At 33.6% G+C, this 25,747-nt stretch overlaps 6 protein-coding genes across 15 annotated transcripts in view; 5 read left to right on the top strand and 1 right to left on the bottom strand.

The window, feature by feature from the left end:
• Positions 1-2,057: 2,057 nt before the first annotated feature.
• On the top strand, positions 2,058-4,617 carry LOC144547042 (protein NUCLEAR FUSION DEFECTIVE 6, mitochondrial-like). 8 transcript variants are annotated; one of them, XR_013508973.1, is made up of 5 exons: positions 2,059-2,284; positions 2,849-2,973; positions 3,416-3,452; positions 3,852-3,899; positions 4,445-4,617. XR_013508973.1 is itself a non-coding variant. In XM_078295646.1 (4 exons), exons 1-3 carry the CDS (start codon positions 2,127-2,129, stop codon positions 3,869-3,871), a joined length of 303 nt encoding a protein of 100 aa, XP_078151772.1. In that variant the 5' UTR covers positions 2,058-2,126; the 3' UTR covers positions 3,872-3,899; positions 4,445-4,617. The 8 variants fall into 8 exon arrangements, 6 of the variants coding, with proteins under 6 accessions (XP_078151772.1, XP_078151771.1, XP_078151770.1 ...); XR_013508972.1 differs by lacking the exon at positions 4,445-4,617 and adding an exon at positions 4,297-4,386; XM_078295646.1 differs by lacking the exon at positions 3,416-3,452 and having other exon boundaries at positions 2,058-2,284.
• A 1,142-nt stretch (positions 4,618-5,759) lies between these two features.
• LOC144546594 (uncharacterized protein At4g28440-like) lies at positions 5,760-7,780 on the bottom strand. The gene is made up of 2 exons (XM_078295137.1): positions 7,453-7,780; positions 5,760-6,201 (listed from the first exon to the last, which is right to left on the bottom strand). Exons 1-2 carry the CDS (start codon positions 7,682-7,684, stop codon positions 6,011-6,013), a joined length of 423 nt encoding a protein of 140 aa, XP_078151263.1. The 5' UTR covers positions 7,685-7,780; the 3' UTR covers positions 5,760-6,010.
• Positions 7,781-8,118: 338 nt separating this feature from the next.
• LOC144546589 (cocosin 1-like) lies at positions 8,119-20,859 on the top strand. Its single transcript, XM_078295124.1, has 6 exons — positions 8,119-8,723; positions 18,422-18,600; positions 18,634-19,208; positions 19,302-19,588; positions 19,723-20,226; positions 20,331-20,859. Exons 3-6 carry the CDS (start codon positions 18,875-18,877, stop codon positions 20,766-20,768), a joined length of 1,563 nt encoding a protein of 520 aa, XP_078151250.1. The 5' UTR covers positions 8,119-8,723; positions 18,422-18,600; positions 18,634-18,874; the 3' UTR covers positions 20,769-20,859.
• Positions 8,815-11,206, top strand: LOC144546587 (cocosin 1-like). 2 transcript variants are annotated; one of them, XM_078295120.1, is made up of 5 exons: positions 8,815-9,545; positions 9,639-9,925; positions 10,060-10,563; positions 10,675-11,042; positions 11,088-11,206. In XM_078295120.1, the coding sequence occupies exons 1-5, from the start codon at positions 9,212-9,214 to the stop codon at positions 11,110-11,112; spliced, it is 1,518 nt and encodes a 505-aa protein (XP_078151246.1). In that variant the 5' UTR covers positions 8,815-9,211; the 3' UTR covers positions 11,113-11,206. The 2 variants fall into 2 exon arrangements, with proteins under 2 accessions (XP_078151246.1, XP_078151245.1); XM_078295119.1 differs by having other exon boundaries at positions 10,675-11,206.
• On the top strand, positions 15,810-17,538 carry LOC144546593 (putative WRKY transcription factor 59). Of its 2 annotated transcripts, XM_078295136.1 has the most exons (4): positions 15,810-15,849; positions 16,430-16,792; positions 16,956-17,069; positions 17,169-17,538. In XM_078295136.1, the coding sequence occupies exons 2-4, from the start codon at positions 16,509-16,511 to the stop codon at positions 17,287-17,289; spliced, it is 519 nt and encodes a 172-aa protein (XP_078151262.1). In that variant the 5' UTR covers positions 15,810-15,849; positions 16,430-16,508; the 3' UTR covers positions 17,290-17,538. The 2 variants fall into 2 exon arrangements, with proteins under 2 accessions (XP_078151262.1, XP_078151261.1); XM_078295135.1 differs by lacking the exon at positions 15,810-15,849 and having other exon boundaries at positions 16,295-16,792.
• Positions 15,913-25,747, top strand: part of LOC144546592 (WRKY transcription factor 22-like) — a 45,091-nt gene continuing 35,256 nt past the window's right edge. The window contains exon 1 of the mRNA XM_078295133.1: positions 15,913-15,987. The gene's annotated coding sequence lies outside the window, so the exon portion shown is untranslated. The remainder of the gene's footprint in view (positions 15,988-25,747) is intronic.

Here is a 25,747-nt window from a genome sequence, read left to right as displayed (position 1 = left end):
CTCCAAGCACATCTTAATATATAGATCGCATCTAACGGTTCGGATTGACTATTCGCACTTTGAAAACGAAAAAAAAAGATTTGAAAGATAGAGTGCATTTGGGTGCACAAAAATTTGGGTGCATTTGAACCCTCCTCATATATATATATATATATATATATATATATATATATATATATATATTGTCTCTTTTTTACATTTAGAACTTAAATAGTAACTCATACAAGCACAACAAATTAAAACTTAAATATTCAAAAATATGTAAGTTAATTGGTAACATTTGAATGTTTCTCCAGTTAGTTACTTAAAGCCCCGAAATTTTTAAATATACCATTATTCAAAAAATAATAAACCAAAACACTATTTTTCTGTGAAAATTTTAAAAATGACATGGCCGCATCCCCTAGAAGCGGCCACTGTTTTGGTGGCCGCATCTACAGAAATTGGCCACTATTTTGGGCCGCCTTTATGGGCTGCAGCCATGGCCGCTTCTAGGGGATGCGGCCACCCCTCAGGCCTATAAATAGTGGCCGCTGGTTTCATTTTTTGTCACAATTTCATTTGGTTCTCAATCCCTATCATGAGATGTGCCTACGGTTTATTCTCGCCTTCTGAGACTGGACAGACAGTAGCATTCGGTCCTGCAGTCCAGCAGTCGACCAACATTGAGATTCATGATGCTCAGGTAGAGGATGCTCAGGCAGAGAACCAGCAGTCGCCCGATAACTCAGATGATTCTATGGATGATCATACACCGATTACAGTTTTGATTCGGAGTATGAGGACTAAGAGGGCGAGGCAGCCGTTCACTCCTTCTGACTATTAGTGATGTCAGATACTGTGATTCGTTTTTTTTTTACTATAGTGATGTCAGATACTGTGATTTGTTATATCAGGATGCTTATTTTGTCAGATACAGTTTATTTATCATACTATTCTGCTTTTATCTTTTATCATTTTGGCGTCACAGTAAAATTTAAACGTAACGACATGTTAATTTCTTTTGACAAAAGTAAAATATTTTCAAAATAAGAGACAAAAAAAACAATTACAACTATTTTAAAACAACAAAAAATAACAAATAAATCAAAACCAAAAACACAATAAATCAAAACAAAAAAAAATAAAAAAAATTGGGTGGCTGCAGCCCATAAAGGCGGCCCAAAATAGTGGCCGATTTCTGCAGATGCGGCCACCAAAAAAGTGGCCGCTTCTAGGGGATGCGGCCATGTCATTTTTAGAATTTCCACAGAAAAATGGTGTTTTGGTTTATTATTTTTTGAATAATGGTATATTTAAAAATTTCAGCTTAAAGCCTATGAATTTATTTTGTCATATATGAAATGGAATAATAAACGCAAAGGTATTTAATAAAATTGTATATATATGTATTGCATTTTACTGAATGTATTTCTTAAATTTTATGCAATACATTATTTGTAAAAAAAAAAATTCAATTTCTGCTATATTTAATAATAAGTATTAATTTTGCATATCTACTCCAATATAATAGATTTTGTAATAATACCCATTACTTAAATCAATCTTACAATTTTCTTTTATTTAATCTAAATTTAATTTTCTGGCCATGCAATTGTTTGCCAAATATAGAAAACAAGTTTTTCTTTTTTTATTATTTGAGAAAAACATCATTTGTTGAAACTAAAAAACACCTAATAATGAAATTTTCTTAAAAAAAGGATACAATATTATAATTAAATTAAAAAGTTTATAAAACTTATAAATTGAACCAAATGGCAAGCTGTGCCTTGCCTTAAAATGTAAAATTCACATTTTATCCATGACGTGATCATGCAAATCTCTCTTGAAATTGCACTTGCGGTCATATTATTTTCACCTAAAGTCCCTATTGCATGACTCAGATGAGTAATTGATGTTTTACAAATGCATCAGATACTGAAAAATAATTTAACTTTTAATTTCTGAAATAGTACAAGTCTATGGCCCATAATTCTACTTTTCAGGCCGTGGGCCTAGTCCATACCTTCTAAAAACAATAGGCCCGTGTATCCACAATCTACAGGCCTATAAACCCTAAAAAGGGTTTTTACTTGTGATTCTTTCAATTCAACACTGCTCTACAGTTTGATTATCGTCAGGCCAGCATGGCTAGTTTCGCCGCCGCGAGATCCGTTTTCCGATCGTCATCTTCCCTTCGAAGCGCCGCCACTAACGTCGCATCTCATGCCAGATCCTCTCGCGCGCCGTCCTTTTATCTCCCTAAGCGCGGCGGCGCAATTGCACAAGCTCCTCGTTTTTTAAGGTTGGATAAAAGTTCTTCCTTATATGTGTTGGATAAAAAGAGATTAATTTCGTAGGTGCGGTCGTGGATACAGATCATTGTGTTTCTTGTCGATTTTCTGCCCTTTTGTTTAATTTGTGTTCATTTTGCGGTTTAGTGTTAGTATTTAGGGAAGATGCAATCCAAGGTCTAAATGCAACTTCTAGTTAAGTTAAAAATAAACTCGTGTTAGTGCTGGTACTAGGTTATCCTGCCAGCATTGGTGCCTCATTGCAACATGGGTATTGATGGGAGTTAAGTATTAATCATAATTGATTCCTGAGGTTTTACTTCTTTTCACAAATAGAAGAATTATGCTATTTTGTTCATGTTTTATTTGAAATTTCCAATGTTGAATGATCAGCCTGTACTGTACATCTGTACCTATACTGTTATCGATATATATAACAAATGGAGCGTTATCATTTCAAGTAGTCTTTAAACAAGCATAAAGTCATAAATCAACAACTAATTTTAAATGTTACATAACATTGGAGAAAACTGATTAAGTTCTTAAAATGCTCATTAGTTCTCTCTTGTTACAAGGTCTCCTCTGGAGATGAGTTCCTTCTGTGTGGAGTCGCTGTTGCCAATGCATAGTGTGACCGCCTCAGCTGTCATGACCTCTCTTCTTGCTGTTTCTAGAAGGGGCTATGGTTGGCTTTCTGAAGGTATCAGATTCTCTCTTTAGTTTTTTTTCGTTATTTAATAAATGCAAACTTGGGTTGTTGGGAGTGTGGTTTTCTTTCTGGTGCTTGGAATTGTAAATTTGATATTGAAAAAGTGCTTTTGTTTTCCATGAAACCCTACAGTGAATTTATTGGTTCTTTTTTTTGTTCTTCTTACCATTGTTTTTCTTCTCGAATTTTTTTTTGAACTGTTCTCTGTTTTAAATAGCTAAATTGACCCTATATTCTCTGTACTAACATATTGTTTTTAGAATGTCTAATGTTAAGTGCTCTGATTTGGAGATGATATTAAAAAATATTCTGAAAGTATAATTAATAATCATAACATAAGGTTTAAGTCAGTAGCTATGTTTGGGTAGTGTCATAAAAGTTCTTTTATAAAGGAAAAGTTGTTTTTTCATAGTATTTTTTTGTTTTATTGTAGGACAAGATGAAACTAGATGAAGGTCAAGGCTGAAAAGGTGACTAGACTAAAATATACACAAACACGTAAATTATTGGTTTATTATTTTATAACGCTATTCCTTACAACTTACAAATAATTTATTATAATAAAGATGCAAATAAAAGTTTGTTTTCACATATTGTGCTCTTTTTGCTGCTTTTCTGTTTGCAATCGTATAGTCTGTTCCTTGTGTTTGAATATTACAGTTTTTGAAAGAACTGAATTGGTGTTATGTTATTTATAGAAAATTAATCTTTTGGATGATATAGTATTTCCTGAAACATTGAATTTCTTTGAATCATTAATTAAGAAGATAGGTTCTTCAGTGTTGTTTCTTGTAGAATTTAGCATTCGGCAATGTATAAATCATTATTTTACTTATAATTAGTATACTGATTGTTGTTTTCTAAACCAGCTGGAAAAGATGATGTGTAGAAGAATAATTATCTTCTCAAAGACACAGGTTAGATGATATATTTGAAATAAAAATATATAAACTGTATCATATAATATTTTTTAAACATCTTGTGGTCATTTCACATTGCAAGCATTTTTTCCTTGATAGAATGGTCCTGCCTATATTGGTTGACCTCCTATTTTTTGTTATCTTTTGACATATTTCACGAGTTCTTATCAGTGTTGATTTACTGATAGAGCAAATTTCTTATTTTATATAAAATAATGATTGGATTTTGTTATGACATGATTTATACTGCGAATTTAAATGAATTTGAGCTGTAATTGTTTTGTTCTTCTTTAATTACTTTTAAGCTACACCGGGTAATATTTATGCTTGCATGTACATAAGAAAGATAACTTTTAGAATATTTTTCCTGACCTTGATTTTTTATTTGTTATAGACTTGTGATTAGTCATCACGAAGAGCACTTGGGTTGAAGACTTCATTTCTACTTTTACTTTTTACTATTCCGATTGATGTACCAAATTCCATAAATTGAAGACATTTGCCATATATTTGGAACTTAGTTTTGGTTATTGTACTTGTAGATGGATGACTTGGAACGGCGATAGTAGCAACTCTTTTCTTCGTCCTTTTTAATAATTCGAGGAGATGTGGTAGGTCTATTTTGATATTTGGATCTGTATATCTCAGTAACAGAACTTTTTTGTATCACATTTGGTAAATTTCCTTTTTAAGAGATAGGTCAATTCGAGGAGCACTGTTTGATAATTTTTTTTATTTTTGTGTTAATGATGTTCTTTTTTTAGTCTTTGTTGTCGTACGATATGATTTCTTGTATTTGATGCCATGTTTCCTATACTAAAAACTAGAGCGTTCAAAATCAGGCCTCTATATCCTAGTTTTTTTTTTCATCTGATTTTCACAAATTTTGGAGTTGAAACATGTCGGCAGCCAAGAAATCATTTGTTGAAAAAAAAATTCACAAAATTTGCAGACGACAATTAACTCAATTTTTTTTATCATGTTAAGCGGTTCACAATTTTTTTTATCATGTTAAGTGGTTCAGATTAGACTGTTTCAACTTCGAAAGTAAAAATAAAAATTCTAGTACGGACCGATCTATGCAAAGGTCTTACTCGAGATGATATTTATGTTGTAATATCCATATGCCACTAGCAAATCCAAAATACAAAACAAGGCAGCCCATAGGTTAGATAGGCCGTTTTATGGCCCATTTACTTCGCAGAGCTACATATATGCTCTACATTTTCAAGCAGCCCCAATTTTAACTATATATTCTCAGATTTTTTTAGTTAATGCCCGTTGGTGTTCTGCAAAGGCATATTAAACCTCTTTAAAGCTCCTTACCACCCTAAGGAGCTTTAAGATTGTCGAGCAAGTGCACTACTTTCTTGGTCCTCATTTAACCAACTTTTTTTAAGTTAGATTGTCGAGCAAGTGCACTACTTTCTTGGTCCTCCTTTTACCAACTTTTTTTTAAGCTAGATTGTCGAACAAGTGCACTACTTTCTTGGTCCTCCTTTTACCAACTTTTTTTAAGCTAGATTGTCGAACAAGTGCACTACTTTCTTGGTCCTCCTTTTACAAACTTTTTTTAAACTTGTCCAAAATTTTAAGTCTTGATTCCACATACCTTGAGCAATTTTTCAAGCTTAAGATCCTTTCAAAAAAATAATTCTTTAATTTTATTACTAAACGGACTCTCCTTGGTGCAACTTAAATTTTAAACTGTGACCCTTACCAAACACCCTCGTAGGCAGTAAACTGTTTTTGAGTCTCCAGTTATGTTATCAAAAGCACAACTTTTGACAAGCTGTTTTACAACAATAGAGGTGATAATTCTTTCCTAAGATATTTTCTTAGCCTTTCTACCAATCATAAGCCATTCTAAAATCAAATTTCACTGCAAGCTACATGGAAACAAAAGATGATATAGTGACCACTCACAACATAACAAATAAAAAAAAAAATCACATGCCACTAATACCAGTATCTCGGAACTGCAAATTCAAGAGTTTCCTACAACAAAATCAAATTTGTCATAAGAACCTTTTTCATTTTCAAATTGATATATGACCAACTAGGTCAGGGGCAACATCTCCAAGCAATTTACGAAAATGTACCCACTTTCACTTTTCCACTACATTCACCAGCTCATACTCCACAAGTGACAGATTGTTCTCTTCCTTCACAGTAAAACTAGCTGGCTCAGTGACCTCTATGCGGCCCCACTTGTCAACTGCCAACCTCATTGATCCCTTGAACATATCAATTTTTGCATTGCGAATAATGACGGTTGTGTCAGCTTGCATCAAATCAACTGTTACAAAGTAATAATACATTTTAGTTAGGGTTTCTCCATGTAATCTAAACATCATCACAGAAGAAAGTATGAAAACGAATTATCTTCCAAAACTTGGGTTGAATTTCAAAGAAAGAAGCAGATGGTTCATGGTTCCCATCAAAGAGGAACAAAATTGATGCACCAATATATAATAATTAACAAAATAATAATCAATATGATATCCTAATATGCAAAATAAATGCCATAAAAATACAAAGTCCATAAGCTATTCCTAATTCTCAGCCTAAAAAAATGTTGCATGCCTAAACCGTGGCATATCATAAAATAATTAATGATTGTCCCAACATATAACATGACTTTAAACAGAGGTTCAAAAACATCAAGCGGAAGTTTTTACGTTTATCACAAAGTCTATTAGCATACTAATAGCAAGTATAAGGATACTTTGCCATAAGAACTACCATAAGAACTACCAAGAAAGGAACTCAAATTAAAATTCTACATCATTTTGAAAGCACTGGATTAGGTGAATTTTTGGTAAACCAAACATTATACATTAAAAAAGTCAGAAATTTGTTTAATTTATGAGTGTAATAATCCAATTTAGTTAAATTATAATTGATGCTGGGCAGCAATAATTTAACCATGAAATAAATATGATTCATACACAATGCAAAAACATAAGGGTTGAACCAATTCATTTATTAATCATCTTTGAATTGGCATCAAAACTATTGAATAAATGGCTCTTTCTGTGCCTTTCTGATTATGAGAAACATAAAAATAAAAATACATTGAAGTAAATGAATTCATTTCCTTTCTTTTGTATAGGCTTCGCTGAATTAAGTATAAGGCAAACAGAAACTTGCTGTCATTTCTCACTAAATCTAATTTTTTCCACTAACTGTTGGCAGTTATCTGCATATAATTTTATTCATTTCCTTTCATTTGTATAGACTTAACCAAATCAAGTATACAAGGCTAACAGACACTTGTGCCATTTTTCTCTAGATCTAATTCTTTCATCAACTGCTGGATGTTATCAGCATATAAAATAAGAAACTACAAGCAATCTTCACAAATGTGGGAAACTATCCAATCTGTTTTACAAAAAGAAAACTTCTTTGCATAGGGAATCAAATCAGAAAGAGAATATCTACGGAACCTTAAACTAAAACAACTAAAAGAAGATTAATCGCTGCATATATCGACTTAAGCAAAGGCACGATAAACGATCAGCAAAGATCACTCTAACCGAATCCATACCTTGCTCGTTCCGCGCCGTGAAAAGGATGACTCCAGTCTCGTCACCAATAAGGCACTCAGAGATCTTAGTCGCGCGCGGTCCGGCGCCAGATCCTTTGTGGAGAACCGACTTAGCAGATATCACCTTCGCCGTGAGCGTGTGGCCCCCTGTGCCAGGTTTCAGCGCCTCCACCTTTACGAACACCGGTTTGCGCTTAGCGGATGATGCGCCGTTTGTCTGAGCTGTCGCCATTGACGGGATATGGATCGATTAGGAACAAGCCGTAAACCCTAGTTGAAAGAAGAAAGGGGTTGGGGGGTACTCAGGGATTAATAAATGAAGCGATTCGAGAGAGATAGAGATGGGGGCATCTGATTAGAGTTGGAAGGCGAAAGCAGGTAAAGAATTTTAACAGAGTAGTTTTAACTTCATGCAGTGCACGTACTATAAAATCAAAAGAGCGATGTATATGGTTCGTGCACTGCATGAAGTAAGAAGTACTCTGTTAAAAGCTTTACCCCGAAAACAGGTGACGGATCGAATCGATATCCAAGGGTAAATATGTTAACAAAAATGTTTTCGCTTCAGGCAGCGCATAAACTATCTGCAGCGTATTTTTAATTCTATAGTCTTTGTGCTGCATGATACCAAACTTGTTCTGTTAAATTCTTTATCCGATATTCAATTTCAATCCGTGAAACGTTACTCCAATAAACCGGATTCGGGTTGGATATGGACATTCGTCCCAGAGACTGAGCCCATGGGCTACATGCAAACGATAGATATAACGCTAGTTGCATTACAGCCTAAGTAATTAGATGGGCCTATTAATATCAAATGGCCTACTACATTTGGGGTCATTCCTTTTTAGGAGAAGCTACCTGGACCTGGAGGATATATAATGGAAAAAACTTTCAGTATTCATTTTTTTTGACGTTTATTTTTAAATAGTAAAATACAATATAATTTGCTGGTAAATTTGCTAAATATCAACTTAGGGCCTATATTTAATTTCTGATAAAAGAAACTATTTTCGTTTGGTTAAGTAAATTAGTTGTTACTTGTTTCTAGTGATTATAAGTTTTTATATTTTTCAAATTCGCTAAACATATTAACTTACCTATATTTCCATAATGTCCAAAATATTTTTTGTTATTCACCTACAACGCTTTCTGCAAACCCAATTTGATTCATCCAAGAAACACTGTCTAGTATATTTCTAAATGATTTTTTTTTTTTGGATAAAATTCTAAAGAAAACTAGGCGCAGTTTTCATGTTAGTTGTGGGTAAGTTTCTTACCTCTACGCATACTGACAAATTTTCTATGTCCATTTATTACCAACTCTTTTGTATATATATATATATATATATATATTCTTGAAATCTACTTATCTTCTTTATTTTTCTTTTTATAAACAGTTGGCTATCTTGTTCTATATCTCTACTAAATTACAAATCCTTCTGGTAAATAAGAAATAAAACTGTGCGCGGCGACATGGTTTTGTCAGTCATCCAATTATTATTGTTCATGTTTCTACAAATTTTATTTGTCCATACTTCACCAACCATCATGTATAACTCCAAAAACACATTCCTTTTTACTACAAAATTTCATCGATCACTCGTATCTAATACTTTTATGCAAACATCACCAACGTCTTCATGTTTATCCAGACCTATACATCTGCTCTTGTTCACCTATAAATACTTGGTAGATCTCACCCATCTCTTTGCACAACAATCAATTCCAGTAGTTCAATTAACTTGGGAGTTTAACAATGGCAACCTCTTATTCTCTCTCCTTTTCTCTTTGCATCTTGGTCTTATTTCATGGGTGTGTAGCACAGTTTGGTTTTAGTGGGCAGAGCCCATGGCAGAGCTCACGTGGATTTGGCTTCGGGGCAGGTCAGAGGGCATGTCGATTCGATAATCTTGCTGCACTTAACCCGTCTAGGCGTGTGCAATCTCAAGCAGGTCTCACTGAATTCTACGATGAAAACAACGAACAACTCCGGTGCGCTGGCGTATCTGCACTCCGTCGTACGATTGAGCCGAGAGGCCTTCTATTGCCTACCTTCTCCAATGCTCCATCTCTCTTTTACATAGTGCAAGGTCAACTTGCCTCACACAACTTCCTAAATTAAACTTTAAACATTATCGGTATAATCAAAATTAAAATTGGAAACTTGTAATTTTCTTGTACAGGACGAGGCCTAACGGGGTTTATTTTCCCTGGTTGTCCGGAAACATATCAGTCTTTCCAACAATTTGAGCAACTCCAACAATCTGAGCAGCTCCAACAGGAAGGCATCAGTCAGGCGCAATGGACAAGGGACGAGCACCAGAAGGTTCACCGCTTCCGTGAGGGAGATGTTATTGCAGTGCCTGCTGGTGTCACTCACTGGTGCTACAATGATGGTGATATCCCTCTAGTGGTTGTTCAGGTTTTTGACACAAGCAACAGTGCGAACCAGCTTGAGCCTAGACTCAGGGTAATTATACAAGTTTTTAAAATTTAAAGCAACAACTTATATGACAGTTGCTTTCAATCATTATATTGTTTTATCAAATTTTCTTCCTATAATAAAACTCGGCACTGACCTTTTCATTTTGAAATTGCTTCTAGGAGTTCTTCCTGGCCGGAAGGCACCAAAGTGGCCAGCAGTTCCATGAATTGGGACAGCAAGTATCAGGAAATAATATCCTCAACGGTTTCGATACCCAGCTATTAGCTGAAGCTTTTGGCATAAATCCAGAGTTGGCCAGAAGACTTCAGAGCCAAGATGATCAAAGAGGTGAAATAGTTCGAGTAGAACGTGGACTTCAACTGCTCAGACCTTTTAGGAGCCCAGAGGAACAACAACAGCGTCAGCAGGGAGAAGAGTTTGAGGGAGAGCGGTATCAAGGCGAGAGGTTTGAGCACGAGAGATTCGGACCGGGAAGTAACTATTCCATTTCCAACGGTCTAGATGAAAACTTCTGCACAATGAAAATTCGACAAAATATCAATGATCCAAATCGCGCTGATATCTTCAACCCTCAAGGTGGAAGAATCACAAGACTAAATAGCCAAAAACTTCCTATTTTGAACAATGTTCAAATGAGCGCTACCCGAGTGGTTCTTCGAAGGGTGAGTATTATATATATTTACATTGAAGTACTTAATTCTATGCCAAAAAGAAACAAATATATAAGAAAATGGATATTAATTTGTATCAATTATTTTCTTCTTTCTTTGCAGAATGCCGTGCTTACTCCTTTTTGGAACATCAATGCGCATAGCTTGATGTATGTAACAGGAGGACGCGGAAGGGTCCAGATAGTCAACCACCAAGGAAAAACAGTGTTTGATGGCCAACTCCATAGCAAACAATTGTTGTTGATCCCTCAAAACTATGTTGTGCTTAAAAGGGCTGACCAACAGCAGCAGTTTGAATGGGTCTCTTTCAAAACCAACCAAAATGCCATGGTTAATAAACTTGTCGGGAAGACATCTACTTTCCGTGCATTACCTTTGGATGTGCTGAGAGCTTCTTATCGTATTACCATAGAACAAGCAAGGAGACTCAAGAATAGTAGAAGGGAGGAGATGGCTATCTTTAATCCTAGGTTTCAATACCAGAGCGAGGAGCAATTCGATACTGAATATCAGAGGAATGTTGATGCAAGTGATAATTAGATTGTGAAAGAGAGTGATTGTTGTATCCTGTTAACAAGTCATGTGATTTGCATATGTACTTCCTCAATTTGAATAATAAAGAGTAAGCTTTGTTATGTAGTATGAACTCTTTAATTATCCAAAGTTGGTGCTTATTTTAATTTCCAGAAAAAAATATTGATGGTGTTTAATTTTTGTGTGATGTACCTTGGCTTAATATTTGATTTTGGTATGCTAGCTGTTTCTTAATTTATTGGCTGCATGTTTTCGAAGAAACAACAAAGGAAAGTGAAGCTCCATCTGATTCTGTTCTATTGTTTTGCCATTTCTTTTTGAAGCAAGGAATTGCTGCCAAGACGTACATTTGCCATGTGATCAGTTCAATGCCTTCAAATAAGAAAAGCTCCAGCTATTTTTAACTGTTCTTGTTTTGTTCTTGCCAGTTGCCAGTTTATATATACCATCAGACTTTGTCGGACAATCAATTTTACTAGTTTTTGAGAAATTTCTAATAATACAAGTACAATTAATTAAATGACAAGACACTGCCTCCTGATAAACTTGCGGACCGGATTGTGCTCGAGGGGATGTTATGGAGAAGGAATTGTTAGTCTTCTTTGGCTGTTGAAGAGGACGTTTTTTTTGCTATTATTGTTTTCAAATTTCATAGCTGCTGTTGGTGTAGGAAGTAGATGGATGTAATTTACTTACTGGTACAGCTTAGCAGCCACTGCTAAGTTAAAAATAAAACAATTAATTAAATGAGTTGAGTAATATATGACAAATTAAAATGAATCTTTTTTTTCCCATTTTAAATTAGGACAAGTGTTATCATACCCAACAAAAGCTTCTAAATATCCAAATTATCCATCAAAACTTTGAAATTGCTTATTTCCTCACTAAAAACAAATAACATTTCTAATTTTTCTTTTTCTTTAATCTAATTTTAAAATTTTATTTGACCTTTTATTTTAAGATAAAATGATTAATTTATCCTCCTCTTCCAGCAAACATATTCTTACTATCTATTTATGATTAATATTCTTTTGCATTATAATCAATAAAACGACAAATACTAATGTGCAAGTTTAGCTAGTAGATTGGTATGGATGGAAAAACGAAGCAAGCAGTTTAAAAGTTTAAAATTAAATAAAACATCAAAAGGTTAAACTGAACTATTTTAAAAGTTTAAAATTGAATTAAAAAAATTATGAGAGAATATATTAGTTTTTTAGTAGAGGAGGGTTTCATACCTCATCATACTTCATATTTTATATCTTCGTTTTCAAAGTCTAAATTGTCGATCCGAACCGTTCAACATAATATTTATACTAAAATATGCATGGAGATGAAATTTTATATTTTTTTTAAATGTTTTTACTATTTTTTAAGATAGATACAAAATCACTGCTTTTGGACTATTAAATAGTAAAAAAAATAGTGACTGCCTTTGCCTTAAAGAAATAGTGATTTTTTATCCATCTTAAAAAATAGTAAAAAAAAATTTCAAAAATTATAAAATTTCATCCCTAACTATATTTTAGTATATATATCATGTTGAACGGTTTAGATCGATAATTTGGACTTTAAAAATGAAGATATAAAATATGAGGTATGAATGACACGAGGCATTCTTTTTAGTATAACAATTATACAAAAATTGTTACGAGGTGGCTCAAACAAAAATGATGAGGGACCTCGGTCCGATATCTTTTATTAGACAGCAAAATCATTTTCCTAAAACAATTAAATAAATTATTACAATTTGTATTTCTGGCCCAATAAATCTCTAAACCGAAAAATGTGCTTTCTATCCTAACTTTTAATTAACGAAACATCCTTTCCGAAATTCCGCTACACCCCAATTTCTACAGCAAGGATACTCCGCGGTACCGGACCTTGTAGAATATTCCTAGCCGAGTCAAAATCACTGGGGATCCTCTTTGAGATTCGTAGAATAAAGTAGACGACTCAGATCTCATTCTACACAGTCCGGTACTGCGTTGCATCTGAATGCAAACTTTTTCTCTCCCGATCCTTAACCGCAACAAACATGGAAGAATCACTAAAAATTAAAAAATATTCTACAATTTATACAGTCAGATAAAACGGTGTATTTTTTAAAATCTAAAAACAGTGAATATCAAAAATCTATAAAAAAAAAATGATTTTTTTTTAAATGTAAAATTTGATCTGTAAGTACATTTTATGAGTAAAAATTGATGTCTTAGCATTAGTTTGTTGTATTGATAGGGTTGCAGATATTTGCAACTAGTGTTTGAAAGTACAATTTAAGCTCATTAGTATGAGCTTTGAGAAAGAAATTAGATAGATAATACATAGAAATAGTAAATATCTGGCATAAACAAAATTGCCAAGATAGATGTGTTGGTTGTTTTGTTGCCCAATGGCCGGTATGTCTCTTCTTGAGCTATAACTCCATTGGTCTATTGTTTTTTGTACCAGTTCATGTATGTCCTTTTCTGTATCAGTGAATGTTCTTTTGCAGTGCTCTTTTCATATGACAAATTGCTATGAGGAGGATTGATCTTGTTTTGTTTGAGATGAATAACATATTGAGTATTTCAGATCACTAATTTGAACTTTGAAAATTATAAAAACGAATTAGTAGTATCAAGATTTTGGTTATATTACTTTAATCTTAGCCAGCCTCCTTTTATACATTACAATTAATGTTTGTAGTTTTATATGTTGAAATTAATATTTGTAGTTTTTTAGAATATTATGAAAAATAAAAGTTTATTTAAAAAAAAAAAAAAGTTAAATGAGAAGGTTAAATTAAATTAATGGATCTATAGCATGGATGGATTCATAATATACCTATCATCAAGTCTTACTCTTTAAAAATAAAGTGTGTAGAAAATTCTCATGAATCTAAATATATGAGTTCTTTGAATGGATGAGAGTTAAAAAATATCATATATACAATAAAAAAAAATTGTCACTCTTCTTCACCTTCCTCTTTACAAGTCTTGACTATGCCAGCAATTTCTTTCCTTATTTATTCCATCCGTTAAAACCCTAATTCATGTTTGTATTTTATTAACCCACAAATGGAAAAAAAAAATTAGCTTAATCAATTGTGTATTACTTATTGCTAGTGTATTAATCTCGGGCAGGGCACGGGCGGGCCGGGTATACCCGGGCAGGGGCATAGGTAGAGGTCGGGCACGGGTACGGCGGGTATACGGGTATCTTGGGTATTTTTTTCAAAAACCTTGCCCTGCCCGTTCTATACCCGTGCCCGCGGTAGCCTTGAGGGGTAGGGCGGTCCGGGTAGGTCCGTTTTTTTTTTCCTGTTTTTTTCCGCTTTTTTTCTTTTTTTTTTCTTTTTTTTTCCTGTTATTTTTTTCTGTTTTTGTTATGTTTTTTTTTTACTTTAAAACAATAAAATATAAATAAAAAAACAAAAATTAAAACAGAATTTTAAAAACATAAATTACAAAACATAAATTAAAAAACAGAAATTAAAAACAGAATTTTAAAAACAGAAATAAAAACAGAATTTTAAAAAAAGAATTTTAAAAAAAGAATTTTAAAAACAGAATTTTAAAAACAGAATTTTAAAAACAGAATTTTAAAAACATAAATTAAAAAACAGAAATAAAAACAGAATTTTAAAAACATAAATTAAAAAACAGAAATTAAAAAACAGAAATAAAAATAGAATTTTAAAAACAGAAATTAAAAAACAGAAATTGAAAAACAGAATTTTAAAAACAGAAATTAAAAAACAGTTTTGAATTTGGGGTTTGAATTATTGGGTCGGGTATAAGGGTACGGGTACGGGTACGGGTAAGTTTAGACGGGTACCCGGGTAGGGTAAAGTCGGGTACGGGTACGGGTACGGGTAAGTTTAGACGGGTACCCGGGTAGGGTAAAGTCGGGTACGGGTATGGTCGGGTACGGGTATGGTCGGGTAGGGTATGGTCGGGTATTTGCCAAAAAAAACAGGATCCAATCCGGTTTTTGCCCGTACCCGTGTACCCGATCCATACCCGGGCTAGGGCACGGGTACCCCCGGGCAGCAGGCACAGGCGGGCAGGGTAGGGTATACCCGACCCGAGTATTATTAATACACTACTTATTGCTCTACGAGACTTTAGAAAATATTGATAATTAATAGAAATATAAAATATAATTTTTTAAATAAAAAAATTATATATGATAGCTTTCGTTATAACTATACTATTCACAATAACTCTTTTTTTAAGTCTTTCTGCTGTAATACGATAATCGCTATTCAATACTTTGCATCTGACGAATGCGTGTACCCACCCACATTACAATTCACTGGTTGTTTTTTTTGAGGGAATGCAATTCACTGGTTGCACTCATTTTCTGTGCAAGTTAAAATTTTAATAAATATATATATAAACGTGGCGAAGGATCGTATTTGTTCTACTTCTACTAGGTTGATACTATAAAATTTTAATAAATCCGTAATTAGTTTAGATTCGAATCCGATCGGTTAGAAATCGGGAGCAGTCCGATATCAAATCGGAGTCGTCTGATTTAACATCAAAATTTACACGGACAGATCGGATCAAGTTCGTACGAATCGGATCAAATTTGTCGAGTATGTTGTTGGACCGGCCCCACTCGATCCGTTAATAACTTTGCTGGAGAGAAAGAAAAAGAAAAAAAAAAAAAACCAAGCAAAAGAAAAACTTGTCTCTATTCTACTCTACTGTTCTGCTATCGTACGAACCGGGGCAGCACTGCGAGAGAGAAAAGGTTACTTTCTTCCCTTCCCCTCGACCAAAATCTGGATATATTGTAAATCAATTCAGCCTCTATTTATGGAATTCTAGTCGATTTCGTTTCACACTACCAAATGCGTGCATAATCTGTGAAAATAATGTGCGAAATAAGGTGCGTGGAGAACTTTTAGTTAATTTCTGCTCTTATAATACCGTGGAGCAAATTATACATCCTGTCAATCAAGAAATGGGAAACGAACTTAATCCTGCCTGGTAGTTTGCTTCTTTCCCTATTAATTTACACTATTTGTTTTTTGCTTTTATCAGAGTTTATTGTAGTCCGGTGCAATTCTACGTCAAATTTGATTTATATCTGATAAATTAGTTAGTTTATGCATATCTAAGATGGTATACCATATTGGGTTATATATCGTCTTTCCTCTTTCCCTGTCCATGGTTAAAAAGAAACATTTAATCATTGGTTAGCATCATGTTGGCTTACAAATTGAAGCCATTTTGTCTCCATTTATGGCATTTTTTGATACATTGTAACTGAGCTATTCAATTAATACTTGAATTTCGGTAACCATCTCAGTTTTTTTTTTTTTTTTTAGACTTGATTTGTATTTCTCTGATTGATATTCTATCTGAGAAGCTCTAGTATCAAGTTTTCATCTAAATTGGGCAGAGATAATGGATTCAGTGAGATCTCTACATCTCAGATCCACCTTAAGAACCAACATAGTGCCTCTTGTATCCCTTTGCACTGCATCTCTATCTCTAGAGGAGATGAGAGAAGATTTGCACGCAATCGGATGGGAGGAATTCACTGTTCAATCGGTTGTTACTGTTGAGACAGCAGCTCCTGCCATGTCAATGCCCTGCTGTTTTGCTGTACCAGTTGCTGAGAAGAATGAAAAGAGGAAAAAGATAGAGAAAGAAAGTGTGTCAATATATCACATACCTCCTGTTGAATTGTGAGTTAATGCACCTGATTTTTTTTCTTTTTTTTTCCTCTTTTTTAATTGAAAGTAAGAATGTTTTTCATAACTAGGAGGTGGTTGTTATTAATTTTAAGTGTAAATTACATGCATGAGAATCAATTGACACGTATCAATCTGATTACCCTAACAAAAACAGGAGCCGTCCAGTACATAGATGTATACGTGTACCAGCAAAAAGCGCAAAGAATGCTGACAAGTACACTTGGCAAAAGTATGATTCGAGAAAGCTGGTGGATCATCCTTATCGCCAGTAATATATTCATCTTATTTTTTTCCAAACATTTCTCTCTATAATACTATCCTTTCTAAATGCAAATGCAGTTTAAAACTTTTGTATCCCCTTGTACAGACGCTACTACAAGTGTCATGAAAGAGGCTGCCATGCCAAAAAAGTCATTGTTCGAGATGCAAATGACTCATCGCTGCTCATTATCACATATGATGGCGAACATAACCACTCTAGTCCATGATATATGGCTCAATTTTTAGATACCATAAATCTTCTTATTTTTTTTTTTGGATGAAAGTAAATCTGCACTAACTCTTTCACATGTTAAATTTTGATATTTCAGTTAGATATACTTTTTGTAATTTTTTCTAATTGTTTTTGGAATTTTTTTTTTTGCTCGGGCAATAGATTATGATATCAGAAAGTACAAAAAGAGTATGTTTTCAGTATTTCAATGTGTTATTTGGTATAGAGGGAATTAAGCCAGAACTTCCTTACCTTTTTGTATATGTAAAATATACAGTGACTCTATTGGCAAAATCTGGCAAAATCTCAGGCTATGTACTGTATTTTTATTTGGTGTGGCAATTGTTGATAATTTATCACATATAAACAATTGTCATAAATTACTAGTAATTTTGAAATAAACTTGGAGTGTTATGATGCACATGAAAAATGGAGTTTCACTTCTAAGAGCGCAGTATAATTGGATTAATTGAAACTTTTAATGGGGTAATGAGGACAAGGTTTAATCAGTTTGTCATAAAACATTACTTTGGGAAACAAGTTATTGAAAGTTCTAGGGTCATTGGTGCAAAAAGCCAAAAACCCTACATAAAAATTTAGAGATTGATTTACGGACATGATAAAGTGTTATAGCTAATTTGACAGCTTTGCAAAATGAAACTTAGCAAGAAAGAAAATGATTATCAGTTTGTCACTTCTACCAAAACAAACTTGGTCTTTCCATCAATACAAATTTAGTAGCTAAACTTGTATATTAGCATTCAACATTTGATTGATTAAAATGCAAAAGATTATTGATCGTAATTGGACTGCAAGAATGTGTTCGTTTAAATATTAGGGTAAATTCGTTTTATTTTAAAATAAAAGACTAGTGAGGAAGGTTTCTTGTTTTTAGTGAAGAAATGAGTAATTTTCAAGTTTTGATAGAAAAGTTGGATATTTAAAAGTTTTTAATAGGTATGACAATAATTATCCTTTGTGTAATAAACTTAACTATATTTCCATAATGTCCACTAATTATTTTGTTATTTTGTAGGTGGGTCTACAACGCTTTATCTAGAGAAAACACTGTCTAGTACTTTTCTAACTGAAAACTAGGTGCAGTATACATGTTAATTGAGGGTAAGTTCCTTACCTCTACACATACTGACAAAATTTCTCCGTCCATTTTTACCAACTCTTTTGTATATATATCTTGAAATCTACTTATTTTTTTATAAACAGTTGGCTATCTTCTCTACTAAATTACAAATCCTTCTGGTAATTAAGATATAACACTGCACGCAGCGACATGGTTTTGTTAGTCGTGCAATTGTTTTATCCTCATCTATTGTTCAAGCTTCTACAACTTTTATTTGTCCATACTTCACCAACCATCGTGTATAACTCCAAAACACATACCTTTTACTACCAAATTTCATCATTCTTATCTAATATATACTTTTATACAAACATCACCAACGTCTTCATGTTTATTCAAACCTATACATCTCCTCTTGTTTGCCTATAAATACTTGGTAGATCTCAACCATCTCTTCACACAACAATCAATTTCAATAGTTTAACTTGGGAGTTTGACAATGGCAACTCTTTATTCTCTCTCCTTTTCTCTTTGCATCTTGGTCTTATTTCATGGGTGTGTAGCACAGTTTGGTTTTAGTGGGCAGAGCCCATGGCAGAGCTCGCGTGGATTGGGCTTTGGGGTAGGTCAGAGGGCATGTCGATTTGATAATCTTGCTGCACTTAACCCATCTAGGCGTGTGCAATCTCAAGCAGGTCTCACTGAATTCTACGATGAAAACAACGAACAACTCCGGTGCGCTGGCGTATCTGCACTCCGTCGTACGATTGAGCCGAGAGGCCTTCTATTACCTACCTTCTCCAATGCTCCATCTCTCTTTTACATAGTGCAAGGTCAACTTGCCTCACATAACTTCCTAAATTAAACTTTAAACATTATTGGTATAATCAAAATTAAAATTGGAAACTTGTAATTTTCTTGTACAGGACGAGGCCTAACGGGGTTTGTTTTCCCTGGTTGTCCGGAAACATATCAGTCTTTCCAACAATTTGAGCAACCCCAACAATCTGAGCAGCTCCAACAGGAAGGCATCAGTCAGGCGCAATGGACAAGGGACGAGCACCAGAAGGTTCACCGCTTCCGTGAGGGAGATGTTATTGCAGTGCCCGCTGGTGTCACTCACTGGTGCTACAATGACGGTGATATCCCTCTAGTGCTTGTTCAGGTTTTTGACACAAGCAACAGTGCAAACCAGCTTGAGCCTAGACGAAGGGTAATTAAGTTTTTACAACTTAAAAGTTACAACTGATCACATTACAGTTGCATTCAATGCTAATGTTGTATCAAATTGGCTTCCTATAATAAAACTCAATGGTACCAATCTTTTCTTTTTGAAATTGATTGTAGGAGTTTTTCCTGGCTGGAAGGCACCAAAGTGGCCAGCAATTCCATGAATTGGGACAGCAAGTATCAGGAAATAATATCCTCAACGGTTTCGATACCCAACTATTAGCTGAAGCTTTTGGCGTAAATCCAGAGTTGGCCAGAAGACTTCAGAGCCAAGATGATCAAAGAGGTGAAATAGTTCACGTAAAACGTGGACTTCAATTGCTCAGACCTTTTAGGAGCCTAGAGGAACAGCAACAGCAGCAGCAGGGAGAAGAGTTTGAGGGAGAGCAGTATCAAGGCGAAAGGTTTGAGCATGAGAGGTTTGGACCGGGAAGTAACTATTCCATTTCTAACGGTCTAGATGAAAACTTCTGCACAATAAAAATTCGACAAAATATCAACGATCCAAATCGTGCTGATATCTTCAACCCACAAGGTGGAAGAATAACAAGACTTAACAGCCAAAAACTTCCTATTCTGAACATTGTTCAAATGAGCGCTACCCGAGTGGTTCTTCGAAGGGTGAGCGATATATATATTTACATTGAAGTGCTTAATTCTATGAAAAAAGAAAAAAGTATAATGTAATGCATATTTATATCAATCTTTTTCTTCTTTCTTTGCAGAATGCCGTGCTTACTCCTTTTTGGAATATCAATGCACATAGCTTGATGTATGTAACAGGAGGACGCGGAAGGGTCCAGATAGTCAACCACCAAGGAAAAACAGTGTTCGACGGCCAACTCCATAGCAAACAATTGTTGCTGATCCCTCAAAATTATGCTGTGCTTAAAAGGGCTGACCAACAGCAGCAGTTTGAATGGGTCTCTTTCAAAACCAACCAAAATGCCATGGTTAATAAACTTGTCGGAAAAGCATCTACTTTCCGTGCGCTACCTTTGGATGTGCTGAGGGCTTCTTATCGTATTACCATAGAACAAGCAAGGCGACTCAAGAATAGTAGAAGGGAGGAGGTGGCTATCTTTAACCCTAGGTATCAATACCAGAGTGAGGAGCAGTTCGATACTGAGTATCAGAGGAATGCTGATTCAAGTAATAATTAAATTGTGAAATAGAGTGATTGTATCATGTTAGCAAGTCATGTGATTTGCATATGTACTTTCTCAATTTGAATAATAAAGAGTGAGTTTTGTTGCATCCAGTATGTTCTTTCTTCAATAAGTTATCCAAAGTTGGTGTCAGAAGAAAAAAAAAATGATGGTGTTTAATTTTTGTGTGATTTACCTTGGCTCAATATTTGATATTGGTATGCTTGCAATTTCTTAATTTATTGGCTGCATGGTTTCGAAGAAACAACAAAGCAAAGTGAAGCTCCATCTGATTCTGCTCTATTGTTTTGCCAATTCTTTTTTAAGGAAGGAATTGCTGCCAAGAAAAGCTCTAGCTACTTCCAACTGTTCTTGTTTTGTTGTTGCCAGTTTCTACTAATTTCAGATTTTGTAGGACAATCAATTTTACTAATTTCAGAAAAAAATATAATAATACTAATATAGAAATCTGTAAGTACAATTAATTAAATAAGTTAAATAATATATGAAAGCGGCAAAAAAAATTTGAATGTATTAAAAGGTCTACGATAATTTCTTTTTTCTTTTATCCAGTAATGACTTTTAGATTGTGATCAATAACTCAGATTCAAAACATTTTTATTTAGTTTTAGTAACACAAAAGAAATTATTTTCAAAAAAATATACAAATATTTCTAATAGTTCAATTAAAAAATAAAAAAATCATAACATCTTCTAATTAATAAAAATAAAAATTAGAAAATCCTATTCCAGTAAATTATTCACCGGAAATAGGATATCTACCCAATCCGGGAAATTATTTTGCGGATCCAGGCACTGAATCTACAGAAGAATTTCTTGGACTGGGCAGATTCCAAATTTTTGTCAATTTTTGTATTTTTTGGATATTAATAAAAATTTGGACATCAAAAGCTTTTAAATATTCAATTTTCCCATCAAAACCTGAATTTTTTTTATTTTCCCACTAAAAACAAACAGTAGTTCTCATTTTCTCTTTATTTTTTGAGATGAAATATGGAGGTCCAGCCCCCAAATTCCTATTGATATGTAGACACCAGGGGTGTCAAAAGTACATTTTCGAAATTTAAATTACAATAAAGGAAGCTATAAAATAACTACAACTAATTAATGAAAGTACTGTAAATAAAGAACTTGTAACATGTAACATCTAAAGGCCTTCCTTCTGTCACTAATCAACAGCTACTATATCTCATGTTATTCCAAACCAACTCTGAGCTTCTTGTGCAATTTCCATTGCCAGTATCTCGTGTTCCTTCATGTTATCCGTGAATATGCGTCTGCACCTCTCATTTTCTCTTTATTTAATCTAATTTTAAACTTTTCTTTTGAGCTGATTATTAATATTTTATTTTAAGATGAAATGATTAATTTATCCATCTCTTTGAATTAAGTCATTAAATCAAATGTTGAATGCTAATGTGCAAATTTAGCTATTGAATTTGTATTGATGGAAAATTGAGTAAGCAGTTTAAAATTTTAAACTAAATAAAAGTTTAAAGTTTGAAAGTTCAAAAACAGGGTTCTAATCAATCAAATAAATATTTAAAATTTAATTAAAGAAAGGAAAAATAAGAAAAGATATTTGTTTCTAGTGAGAAAATAAGTACTTTTCAAGTTTTGTCAAAAAAAAAAAAAATTGAATATCTAGAAGTTTTTTCATTTAGTACGACAACAGTTATCCCAAGAAAGGAAAAAATAACGAGGTGGCTCAAAGAGAAAGAGGCCAGTTGTAAGTGCTAATCTTTCTTTATAGTTGTGTGATCCTCAAAGAATGAGATATAGAAGGTTACCTGTCAATTTTCGATATTGACCCTGAATCAAACACTATTTGCACAGTCCCCATTCCACATTTCTTTTCCACTGGTCCTTTAGGATGGTGAGCCCAATTTTTTGCATTACCATATTATGCTATGATAATAAAAGATAGAAATTATCATGAAAAAAAAATTCCTCCTTTATTCATCTTTTTTGTTATATTTTTAATATACTGTCCTACATTATAAATTTTCTTAAACAGCACCGGCTTTCTTTCACAAACATGCATGTGAGTACATAAAGAATTGAACCTCTATAAATTAATTTACTGACAATATCAACGTTTGTTGTGAGACATCTTAAGGCCCAAAGCTGTTGTGGTGTTGTGAATTTGTGATCATTTCATTTGAATATAACCTCACATTAAAGCAATATGGACCCTCTCTTAACTATTACCAGTATAACACTCCAGCAACTTGTACATGATAAGGTTAGCAAAGATAACAAGCTTAAAATTATAAATTTAAGCTTGTTATCTTCAACAAATGACATATGACATAATTCAAAATTAGAAATGGATTTTTGTATGCAACTTGTCAAGTGTTTATTTAAATAAGTAACAATATTCCATCTTATGGTATTAGGTCTTTATTTAAAAAATTGGAGAAGGAATAACTTCGGAAGACGAAGGATTCACTCAGCCTCTTCAAATGATGCCAGTGAAGAATTAGAAGTTTTAAGGGTCTTTACTGCTTAATTGTCTGCTTTAGTATTTTCGCTTTTTGTAGGGACATATTTGCACTTTGTGATTAAGCTTGTCCGATTTTCATCAAGGGATTTAATTTTGTTATATTTGTAATTATTTTGTGGCTCATATTTTAATTTTCATGGTTACATTTGCCACTCCACTTACTCATTTGAAGACTGATTCTGGTTCTGGTCTGTACGAAATGAAGCACTTAATGTATGTAATCTTTCTACTGGTATTGATTCAGAGTTCAACCCTAAGTCAAAATCTGGTAGTTGTATAGGAAGATTAATAGGGGGCAGTGAGACAAATTGTAACTGGTCAAGCATTAGTTTTTTATTTATTCGATTTTTGGTGATGCTTTAGTATGTTACTGTTGCAGTGGCTAATGGAAACAGGTTGCCAGTGGCTACTTTACATTTCAAAAAAAAAAAAAGGGACTACATAAGGGAAATATTTTGCACTTTTTGCAAGGACTGGCAAGTGTTTAATTTTGTATATTTGATGAATATATTAACAAAATTATAATATGAGGAGGGTTCCACTGCCTCAATTCTTCGTGCCTCCATTCAACCTCCAAATCTATACCGTATATCATTATTTTAATCAACAGACCAGATTAAAAATCTCTTCAGCTAAATTTTTTGTCCAAATCCTCTCCAGTTCTCTTCCTCTCTCTCAGTTTCGCTAAATTATAATAGAGTTAGGCTGGGGTGCTATGGATAGCATAGTGGCCTCTATGCTACGGCTCAATATTCAAGTTTTCAAAATCCAAACGGTCGATCCGAACCGTTCATCTTATTCTCCATATTAATATCTGCTTGGAGACCAAATTTTATAATTTTCTGAATTTTTTTACTATTTATTAAGCCACTTTGAAAATCGCTAATCCAACGGTTTTACTGTTTTGTGCAGCCACCGTTGGATCAACAATTTTGTAAAATACTTAATAAATAGTAAACAAATTCAGAAAAATGTAAAATTTGGTCTCCAAGCAGATATTAATATGGAGAATAAGATGAACGGTTCGGATCGACCGTTTGGATTTTGAAAACTCAAATATTGAGCCGTAGCATAGAGGCCACTATGCTATCCATAGCACCCCAGCCTAACTCTATATATATATATAGTAAGGCTACGCTACTTCGTGAATTAATGGGGGTATTTTAATTTACGCTCATATCTCTAGTTTTAAAGTCTAAATAGCCGATTCAAACCGTTAGATTTTTAATCTATATTAAAATGTGCTTGGAGACCAAATTTTATATTTTTTGAAATTTTTGTTACTATTTATTAAGATGGTTTGAAAATCGCTATTTTTTAACGGTGCAGAATTTTAATAAAACAGCGATTTTCAAACCATCTGAATAAATATTAATAAATAGTAAAAAAATTCCAAAAAAATATAAAATTTGGTCTCCAAGCACATTTTAATATAAATTAAACATCTAACGGTTTGGATCGGCTATTTAGACTTTGAAACTAGAGATATGAGCGTAAATTAAAACACCTCCATTAATTCACGAAATAGTGTAGTCACTCTATATATATACGGCTTACCAAACAGTAAAAATTAGAAGCTACCGTTGGATCAGCGATTTTCAAAGTGGTTTAATAAATAGTAAAAAAATTCCAAAAAAATGTAAAATTTGGTCTCCAAGCACATTTTAATATGGAAATGACATCTAACGGTTTTGATCGATTATTTGGACTTTAAAAATTGGAAAATGAATCGGTAGCACTTCGGCCGAAGTGCTACCGAATACATATTAATCACACTCTCTCTATATATATAAATTTACACAGGTATATCCAAATTTATATTCTGGCAGCACTGATTTGCGACCTTTTTGGCTTTTTGCTGCATAGATTGTACGTATACACATCAAAACTATACCGTAATATTCAAAAATAATATATATTACAAAACACTTTGCATAGTAACCAGGAGAAATACAATCAATTGGGTTTGAGCCGAGTTCGGGTCGAGCCTAGACAGTCCAATGAACTGAACCGAGTCGAGCTTTACCCTTCAAAGTTGAGCCGAGTCGAGTCGGATTTTAATGAAAGATTGAATGAGCTGGGGCGAGTTTTAGGCGAGTTCTAGCTCATTAGCAGTCCTAAGCAAAGCTAGGGTATGATGTGCTCACTAAGAGAGTTTGGTGAGCATAACTCTAAAAGTATATCGGATCGATTTGAAACGTCGAATCTAAACCGTTGAAATCCATGTACTTCATAAGTGACGCATGTATATGCAAAATTTTGAAAGTTTCGAGTTTATTTGCTACAAGGTCAAGCGGTCAAAGAAATAAACTTTTTATAAATTAGTTTATTTATTTGACCGCTTGACTTTGTAGCAAATAAACTCAAAACTTTCATAATTTTGCATGCCCATGCATCACTAATGAAGTACATGGATTTCAACGATTTGAATTCGTTATTTAAAATCGATTCAATATACTTTGGAGTT

Source organism: Carex rostrata, chromosome 30 (genome assembly GCF_964058835.1).
Source record: "Carex rostrata chromosome 30, lpCarRost1.2, whole genome shotgun sequence".
Taxonomy (NCBI): Eukaryota; Viridiplantae; Streptophyta; class Magnoliopsida; order Poales; family Cyperaceae; genus Carex; species Carex rostrata.
The sequence above is the reverse complement of the archived record's forward strand: the minus strand, read 5'-3'. Positions and strand labels throughout refer to the sequence as shown.